This window comes from Garra rufa, chromosome 22, assembly GCF_049309525.1.
Source record: "Garra rufa chromosome 22, GarRuf1.0, whole genome shotgun sequence".
NCBI lineage: Eukaryota > Metazoa > Chordata > Actinopteri > Cypriniformes > Cyprinidae > Garra > Garra rufa.
In genome coordinates, this window is record NC_133382.1 from 4,490,374 (window position 1) to 4,500,383 (window position 10,010).

The 10,010-nt window shown below is 35.6% G+C and overlaps 2 protein-coding genes across 5 annotated transcripts in view; both read right to left on the reverse strand.

Moving 5' to 3' along the window:
- Positions 1–5,406, reverse strand: part of LOC141297411 (myosin phosphatase Rho-interacting protein-like) — a 73,385-nt gene extending 67,979 nt beyond the window's left edge. For both annotated transcript variants that reach the window (XM_073827850.1, XM_073827849.1), the window contains exons 1-2: positions 5,332–5,406; positions 3,140–3,205 (exon numbers count right to left, since the gene is read on the reverse strand). In XM_073827850.1, coding sequence (XP_073683951.1) covers positions 3,140–3,205; positions 5,332–5,346 — 81 coding nt within the window. In that variant the 5' untranslated portion in view covers positions 5,347–5,406. The remainder of the gene's footprint in view (positions 1–3,139; positions 3,206–5,331) is intronic.
- abcc3 (ATP-binding cassette, sub-family C (CFTR/MRP), member 3) overlaps positions 1–10,010 on the reverse strand; it is a 399,896-nt gene that overhangs the window by 337,023 nt on the left and 52,863 nt on the right. The gene's annotated exons all lie outside the window — the stretch shown is intronic.

The window sequence follows — 10,010 nt, forward strand, 5'->3', positions numbered from 1 at the left end:
TGAGCATTTCTTCAGATTAAATGATGTTCACACTATATGGCAAACCCTTCAATAACTGAAAACATGCCATTAAAACCAACCTAGGTTTGCCTAGGTTCACTTCTGTAAAATATTACGTTGCTTCTTGAATATTTTTCAACACTTTAAGTGAGTTCAGTTCTGAAACAAAAGAATGTGAATCTGACAAAGTTTTATCCTACTGGTTGTTGTACATATCACAAAAGCTCAAAAATGAAATGCACTAAAATATTAAAACCCGACACTAAACCTAACCGATCGTGTTAACCAAAGCAAATGAGAGTTAAAAATACATTTGCTGAAGCAACAATGTCAACCTTGCTTCTAGAAGTCTTTGAGTTCTTTTATCATGACAAAATCTTGCACTATGGTAGTGTTCAGTTCAGTTGGAAACAGCAGTGAATTTTGGAGTTTTGCAAAAAAAAACTAAAAACCTAAATGAGCCCATGTTGTTATTTTTGCACATGATCATGATATATTATTTATACGAACATTTACTGAAACAACCACAACATTTGAGCTTTTATCATAATTTGTGTTTAACAGACTCGTACCCGAGCACTTCACATCCCCAGTGCAATGCTGTACCAGGTGCGCTAATGAGCAAGTTTACTATGTTTAAAAAGCTCAAAATATGGAGCTGGTTATGCAATGCAAACATTAAAATGTATTAGTTTACAAATCTTGCTCTATGGTAAGTTTTTTGAGCTCATAACATAGTATTGAGCAGAGGAATGTGAAAATAAGTCTTATAAATAAGGTACTTTAAAAATGCATTATAATAAGAGCTGTTTTCCTGAGTAAAACTATTTAGGACCCTATGATCACTGCATAGTGGATCCAGTCATAAAATAGAATTTAAAATGCAGAATATCACAGAATTTGCCTATTTAAATACGAATACTGCATGTTCTGTGCATCTCTGTATGAATGAATGGTGCAAATGCGTGGTTTGTTTACTACACACAAACTGAAGCGAGTGACACTTGCAGTGTTTTCGGCCTCTGCTGCCTTAATATACTAGTACATGAATACATAAACAATCTCTTGAACTGCTGTGAGAGTCACTCCATGAGCATTTTAGCATTACTTTTGGGAAAAATCATCATCATATTATATACAAACAGAAACGTAAAGGTTTCACAGCAACGTCAAATGTCAAAATAAAAGGAAATATTACTTAGTACTACTACTACTAATGAAAATATTATTAAAACTTTATTTAAGGAATATTTACCAGAAAACTGTAAATACACAACACAGTATTTCTGAAAATAAATAAATATATAGGATTTTTTTTATAAAATCTAATTAATCTTCACAAATTAATTAGACATGGTTTTGATTATTCAATTTTAATTAAACTATTACAACGCAATCCAAATTAATAGAAATCTAATTCACAAAATTTGATAAAAATAAACCTAAATTTGAGAAACTTAATAACATGTATTTTATAGGACCTTAAAATGTCATTTTTGTTCAAACTTTAATAAACTGCGATTAAATTGTGTAAGTTTTATGATTTCAATTAGACATGCTTTTTGATTCATATTTTTTAACATAACCATTAAAATATTCTAGAGAAATTAAAAAACGCAATCCAGACAAAATGTAATGGAATCTGGGAAGAAATAAAAAAACATAATAAGGGCCTATTTATTTTATTTGTGTTTTTGTTTTATTGTATTTGTCCTTTTGTTTGTTACTTGCATCTATGTTCTTATTATTAATAACAAAGATACAAAAAATTAGATTTGGCTTTATCCTTTTAGCTAACTTACCAATGTAGCAAAGATGTCTACATACCTGTAGGCTTGTTTTTTTTTTTTTTTAAAGGGGTATGAAATGCTTTTTTAATAGATAAAATAACTATAACCTCCATTTGGATCATCTATTATTCAGTTACATTTCCTGTTGTTCTATGTTTTTTTGTAGCATAAGTATTTTAGTAAGGTATCGTATTGAAGCCAAATTTTGGTATCGTGACAGCACTAGCCACTAGTCTTCATTTCAACAGGAAACTGCAGTGAATTGTATGCACAGATACGTTTTTGCAAAAATCAGAGGCATGTATCACCAGTGAGCCTGGGTTGAAAGGATCATTCACTAAGGAAACAGAACCTCTGACTATATAGCGGTAAAACAGACTCTGTGCTATGAGAAGATTCCCAGGAGAGAAGAGAAAAATCAATTAAGAGACTCACGAAAATCCATTTAGCCTCTTAGAAGTGAGCTAGTGTGTCATGTGCTCAAATATCAGTTCAATTCACAGCTGTAATACAACCACCTTTACTAGAGACATAGTATTTCAACACTATAAGTTAGAGTGCTACATTTCATCCCCAGAAATACTCAAAAACATCTGCAAAAATAAAATCAAGCCAAAGCGTTCCTGCTTACATCCACACTCTGAAGTGTCCTTTTTCTTGACCTAATTTAACAGCATTTCCTGAAGCTCCCCGCACAGACGAAAAGACTAAAAAAGACAACAGTGCTGACAGAGTTTTCAAAGCAAAACAACGGCAGGAAACTCTGTAGTACCCTGAACTAGTTTGGATTGTCCTCTCCACTCACTGGAAATAAAAACAATGTCCTGCCTCAGCCATCTCACACAATAATGCGACTCCAGCCTTCAGCCTCGTGTTGCACAACAGAATGATGAATTGCACCGTGGTAATGGACAATGCTGTAGTAAGCAACCTAAGCGTCGGGAGTCGAGGGTCCGGCGGGACGCAGAGCTAGCCCTGAGCCTGTGTGTGGGCCTCACTGTTTACACACAAACGCTCTAATCTCCGGGCAGATCAGGCAGCTAATTTGGTCACCCATGCCACATTCCTGTGAAACAAACAGGCTGACTCGGGCTCTCATTAACCACAGGACCATGTTCTGCTGGTTCACATCCGACGGACTCTCTGAGCTGCTGGTGAAGCAACAAACTTTTCTTGGATTATTTTAGTTCAGGGATGGTTATGTTGACTTTTTATTGGAGAGGATTCCACTGAAGTTGGGTTTGGTCAGGCCAGCTTTGAAGACCAAGAATGTAATCTTTCAACTAAGCGATTAGATTCACACCGATCACTGATGTGCAACTGTGTGGACAAAAGAACGGACAGCTTACCGATTCATCCAGAGCGAAGCGCAAGCAGCCGTGTTCGTAAAGGACGAAGAATCGCCGCTGCCATTTCTGTGTTGAAAGGAAAGATTAATGTAATTCATATTTAATCAACTATAAAAATCTATAATAACAACCAATAGACAGTTTGTAAAGTCTGCATTAAATGAAAATTCACCCTTATTTAATTTCTAAATGCATGTTCTTGACCTTACTGTAAAAAAATGCACCAGTGCATGCATTTTAGTTTTTGATTTTTAATCAAGATTTTTAATCAGTGTAACTTTTTCTTTTGGTGACATGCTGGACTTCTCCAATCATTTAACCTTCTCCAATCATCTTCATCCAAATCCCGGCCCACATTTTTCCAATAAGGCATTTAACTTGCATGTCACAATATGGAAGAAAATATTTGTAGCTACTTCTGTTTTTTCACTTTAATCAAATTAGTTACATGATATGCTAAGGTCAGTGTAAGAGGATAAAATACAGTTTGTATAGTATAAATACCATCTATGGAGAGTCCCTATAAACCACCACATAAATATGCATTTATTTGTAAATATTTAAAAAAAACTTTAAACAGAAATGCAATTAATACTCAATAAAGGCTGGTTTAAAGCACTTAAATAATGACAATTTCCCATTTTCTGTGACCTAATCTAAAGTGAAAACTATTCATTTCTTATAACCAATTAAATACGTTTCTACGACCTAATTAAACAATAATAATTGTGTTAATTATAGGCTACGTCTACATTAATCCAGATACATTTGAAAACAGAGTTTTCGTTTTAAAACGCTCTCCGTCCACACTAGCGTTTCCAAGCGTTTTCCAAAAGATTCTCGTCCACACTGAAATGTAGGAAAATGTAAAATTCGCCTTACTGCGCATGCGTAAAGCCTTCAAATTATACAGAGGTAATAAGTTTTCACGCAATTCTTCTGCCGGGATCATTTACGGAAATATCTCATCGTTCACTGACACGTCTATGTCGCGCTCACTCATATTTTATCTGAAAAGCAGTTGTCGTCATGTTTTGCAGGACAGCAACTGTGAGTAAATTTTTTTGCCATCATTTTAGGACTGTAATTTGAAGAGTGTACAAGGTAAATCTCTTTAGCAGCAGTGTGACAGTGAATAGCACAGGCACAATTACTGCTGTAAACATAGATATCTATTGGTACAATATGTGTCACATGACTAAATATGCGTCATCGTTTTCAAAAGCCACCGTTTTTCACAGTCCACACTACAAGGTGAAAACGGCGTTTTCAAATTTATCCACTTTGGAGAGTGTTTTCAAAATGCTCCGTTTTCCTTGACAAAAACGCAGTCTCAGTGTGGACGGAAGGCCAAAACGGAGAGGAAAATATGCGTTTTCAAACGAAAACGTATTAGTGTGGACATTTGTTTATATAGCCTATTAATATATTAACAAATGTGACCTGGACCACAAAACCAGTCATAAGAGTCAATTTTTTGAAATTGAGATTTTTACATCACCTGAAAGCTGATATAAGAGATAAGATTTCCATTGATTTCCGAGATACAATTATTTAAAAATTGGGAATCTGAGGGTGCGCAAAAAAAAAAAAAAAAAAAAAAAAAAAAAATCCAAATATTGAGGAAATCGCCTTTAAAGTTGTCCAAATGAAGTTCTTAGCGATGCATATTACTAATCAAAAATTCAGTTTTGATATATTTATGGTAGGAAATGTACAAAATATCTTCATGGAACATGATCTCTACTTAATATCCCAATGATTTTTGGCATAAAAGAAATTTATGATTTTCACCCATGTAATTTTGGCTATAGCTACAAATAGACCTGTGCTACTTCAGACTGGTTTTGTGGTCCAGGGTAACAAATGTGGAGACTACAATAGATAACCTACGAATAAACTATAAACTAATAGTTTATGAATAATTTGTAAGTGCTTTGTAAGTGTATACTTATACTTAAGTGTTACCAATCCATCACATCAAATGAAAGCGCTAACTTGACAGCTCTAACCCAAAGTTTTGAGTGATTAGGCAACAGAAGCAAATGAGTAAACTACTGTCTTAGACTGAAGTTAATGCAGTTTCCCACACACCTGATTACACACCAGACGAGTTTTATTTGTGTACAGTGCCAAGATACTAAAGCAAACAGACGTCAATCTTCCCTACAAACAGCGTCATGCCCTCTTACCCGGGATCTCTGCATGGGATTGTCGAAGTCCGTCCCCTCGGGAGCCAAACACAGCCATCCGCCATAGATCGGCTTGGCCTGCAACAAAATCGAAATATATTATTAGACCTTCAAGTCAACAGTTTGTGGTTTGATGGTGATGACGCTCTCATTTTCTGTAAAAACTGCCATTTTAATCATTTTGAGAGACTAGCATAACCACTTTTAAAGTGTTAGCTACAGGTGCAAGCTTAGACGTGGCTGAGCAGGACTAGGCAAGTTAATATAGCTTCACTTTAGAGCAGATGTTTCACCTCGAAGGTTAAAAACACAGTTACGCAGTGTCTTACCATCTTACTAAATGCAATGACCTCAAATATAACTTTGAATAATCTTTACCCTTGCATACAAAATAAGGACCAAACAAGACTCTGATGTTGTGATATTATCCATAAGTTGAGCTTAAAAGAGAAGTTCACTTCCAGAATGAAAATTTCCTGATAAATTTACTCAACCAAGATGTCTTTCTTTCCTCAGCCGAAAAGAAATTAAGGTTTTTGAGGAAAACATTCCAGGATTTTTCTTCATGTAGTGGACTTCAATGGGGATCAGCAGGTTGAAGGTCCAAGTTGCAGTTTCTTTGCCACTTCAAAGGGCTCTACATGATCCCAGCCGAGGAATAGGGGTCTTATCTAGCAAAACGATTCATCATTTTAAGAAAAACACAAATTCATATACTTTTTAACCACAAATGCTCATCTTGCACTAGCTCAACCTCACGCATTACATAATGATGCACGTGTCACATAGGCAGAAGTACTGACCCAATGCTTACAAAGCGAACGTGCAAAGAAAGTCAAATGTCCTTTACCCAAAAAAAAAGGTAAAACAATAATGTCAGATATTTTTGAAGTTGGAGAAGAAAATGAGATAAAGTTTTTCACCCTACCTTTTTGAAACAAAGTACACAGATGAAGCTTCCTAGCTAGTGCAAGACAAGCATTAGTGGTTATCATGTATCTACAATTAAAAAAAATTTTCTTTAAAAATGATTGATCGCTTCACAAGATAAGACCCTTATTCTTTGGCTGGGATCATGTAAAGGCCTTTGAAGCTGCATTGAAACTGCAATTTGGACCTTTAACCCATTGGCCACCACTGAAATCCATTACAAGGAGAAGAAAAAAAAAAAACATGAACGGACGACATGAGTGGAAATAAATTATCAGGACATTTTTATTCTGGAAGTGAACTTCTTTTAAGCTAAATATGACACTATTGTCTTTTAGAGTTGCTTTACAGCAGAATCTGACAGTAGTCTTCATAGGTGAGTTTCTGCAACTGTTTTTGCAATTTCTTACTCTGAAGCTGCTTTGACACGATCTGTATTGTTCAAGCGATAATACATTCACATGACTTGACTTGATATGTAGGGATGGGAAACTTTAGGCACCTTAAGATTCAATCCAATTTGCATTCTGGGAATCATGACCCAATTCCAAACAGTTTTATTTTATTTTTTAAATCAAGTAATTCATTAATGAGTTACCGCCTTTGAATGTCAAGTTTATTTTGTGCATTTTTATTAAATTACTTTGAAGTACTTCAAAATATACAATATAGCAAATGAAGAACAACAAAGAAACACATTACAAAAATCAAACAGGCTTTAATGAAGAACTTCACTTCCAGAACAAAAATGTACAGATAATTTACTCACCCCCTTGTCATCCAAGATGTTCATGTCTTTCTTTTTTCAGTCATAAAGAAATTATGGTTAAGGAAAATATGTCAGGATTTCTCTCCATATAGTGGACTTCTATGGTGCCTACAAGTTTAAACTTCCAAAATACAGTTTAAATGCAGCTTCAAAGGGCTATAAACGATCCCAGCCAAGGAAGAAGGGTCTTACCTAGCAAAACGATTGGTTATTTTCTAAAAAAAAAATTACAATTTAAAGACTCCTTAACCGCAAATGCTCGTCTTGTCTAGCTCTGTGTGTACTCTGTGTATTCCGGTTCAAGCCAGTTAGGGTATGCAGAAAAACTCCCGTCTCATTTTCTCTTCTAACTTCTAAATCGTCCTACATCGCTGTTTTATATATTTTTTTTGTAAATGTTGTTTGATCTTTTTTGCACGTTCATTTTGCAAACACTGGGTCAGTACTTCTGCAGCGATGTAGGATGATTTTAAAGTTGGAGGAGAAAATGAGATGGGAGTTTTTCGACATACCCTAACTGTCTTGAACTGGAGTACATACAGAGCTAGACGAGACAAGCATTTAAGGTTTAAAAGTATATAAATTGTAATTTGTTTTTAGAAAACAACCTATCGTTTCTCTAGTTAAGACCCTTGGCTGGGATCATTTAGAGCCCTTTGAAGCTGCATTTAAACTGCATTTTGGAAGTTCAAACTCACGGACACCACGGAAGTCCACTATATGGAAAGAAATCCTGAAATGTTTTCCTCAAAAAACAAAATTTCTTTATGACTGAAGAAAAAAAGATATGAACATGACACTGGGTAAACAGTCTGTAAATTTTTGTTCTGGAAGTGAACTTCTTTTTTAAAAGCTTCTAGACAAAGAGCAGAGAGTTCATTTTCTCTTTTTCTGAGCATTATTGCTGTTTGATTATTACTAATAACATCACAGACCACAGCGGGTCTGATATATACAGATATATTTTGACATATCAGGGGGGTGTTCCATAAAACAAGTTTACCAAATAAGCCTGACTTATTTGGTAAACTTGTTTTATGGTCCTGTTCTTAAAACAAAATTGTTTACAAGAATCACTGAAGAGAGAATCGTAGTGCATCGATATTTTCCCCCCCAAGCCCTCCCCATAAGTACCCATAAATACATCTTTAAAACAACAGAGGATACCTGGGGACCAAATTTAGCTGCTTTCCTCTGTGGAAGAGGTGGGGGATTGGAAGCAAAACAAAACACAGCTGTGACTCTAGCATGTGAGCAGCGGCACACCCCTGCGCTTTCCTTCCTCTCTCCAGCTTCACGTCTAACCCTACGGCCCCACCGGCCGCATCACGTTTAACTCCCAATTTCCTCCCAGGCTGAATCCTGAGGGCGGCCGGCTCCCAGCGGTCCACTTTATCCCTGCATCCCCTGGACGCACTCGCCCTGAACTTCTACCCCCCCTGCCTAAACAAACCCAACGCCCACCCCGGGCCCAACCGCAGCTTCAGAAGTGGGAGCGACCTCTGGGAAACTCTGCTCCACTTTCCCAACACACACTTCCTTTCACAAGCCCCCGTCCCGCCCGCTCACAGCAGACCTCCTTCTGCATGGGAATCACACTGGGACGCTTCAAGCCACTTGATGCAACTTTCCATTTTTAACATGCGGGCTAGACCTCGAAGCAAAAGACAACTCTATAAGACCTGTATTAATCCTGCTGCTTGCGCTATGAGATATCATTAGGAAGCTGGAATTATATTCAAGCAATTCGATTTCTGGATCAAGCTCCTGAAGATGAATCTTCTTGCTTTCAAAATCAGAAAAAAACGGATCATTTGGCACTGTAGAGCTAATAAAAGCCAAGTCCCATATGAGCTGATCTCTTTTAATGGACTCAATGCATGATTGCTTTCTCATTTAGCCTCAAAAGGCACTGCAACTTCAGGTGCAATGCAGTGTGTCGAAATTGTGAGAAATTTTAGCATGAAATGAAATCTTCATTGAAGTGTTACATGAGAGGATAGAACACTACTAATACAATTCACCTTCACAAAAAATATATTTATTAAAGCTTCTAGAAATGTTAGGTTTAATCTAATATGCTAAAATGTTATGTTTATTATAAATAATGTTATATACACTGCCGATCAAAAGTTTGGGATCAGCATGAACCTGTGAAACTTTTTTCAGGATCAATAAAAGGTTAAAAAGAACAGCATTTATTTAAAATAGAAAGGTCTTCTAACAATATACACTACTGTTCACAACTTTGGTGCTTTTATTCTTTCTTTTTTTGAAAGAAATTAATACTTTTAATCACTAAGGAGGTGTTCAATTAATAAAAAGTGATAGCATAGATTTACGCTGTTAGAAAATATTTATATTTTGAATAAAGAGTCACAGGTTCCAAAAAGGTTTTTGGCAGCACAACTGTTTCCAACATTGATAATTCTACTAATAAATCAGAATATTAGAATGATTTCTAAAGGACCAACACTTAAGAGTAACAGCTGATGAAAATTCAGCTTTGCATCACAGGAATAAATAATATTTTAAAGTGTACTAAAATAATAAAATAAAACATTTTATATTGTTTTCTGTATTCAAAATTGTACATATACAAACTGCCAGTCAAAAATTTGGGATTAGTAAGATTTTTGACTTTTTTTTTTTTTTTTTTACTGAAAAAGTCCTTTATGCTCATCAAGGCTGCATTTATCAAAAATATATTTAAAAAAAACAGCAATATTGTGAAATATTGCAATTTAAAACCGTTTCCTAATTTAATATACTTTAAAATAGGGTTGCACGGTATACCGGTACTACGGTAGTATCGCGATACTAAAGCTTACAAATACCCGCGGTGCCATTGCATTTTTTAAACGGTAGTATCGCCCATACGGTAGCACCGTAAGATATGTTGCATGCACGGCAGGAACACTGTTTAAAACGTTCATGCACGCCAGCAGAAACATTACAAGTAGGGATGCTCATATTGACC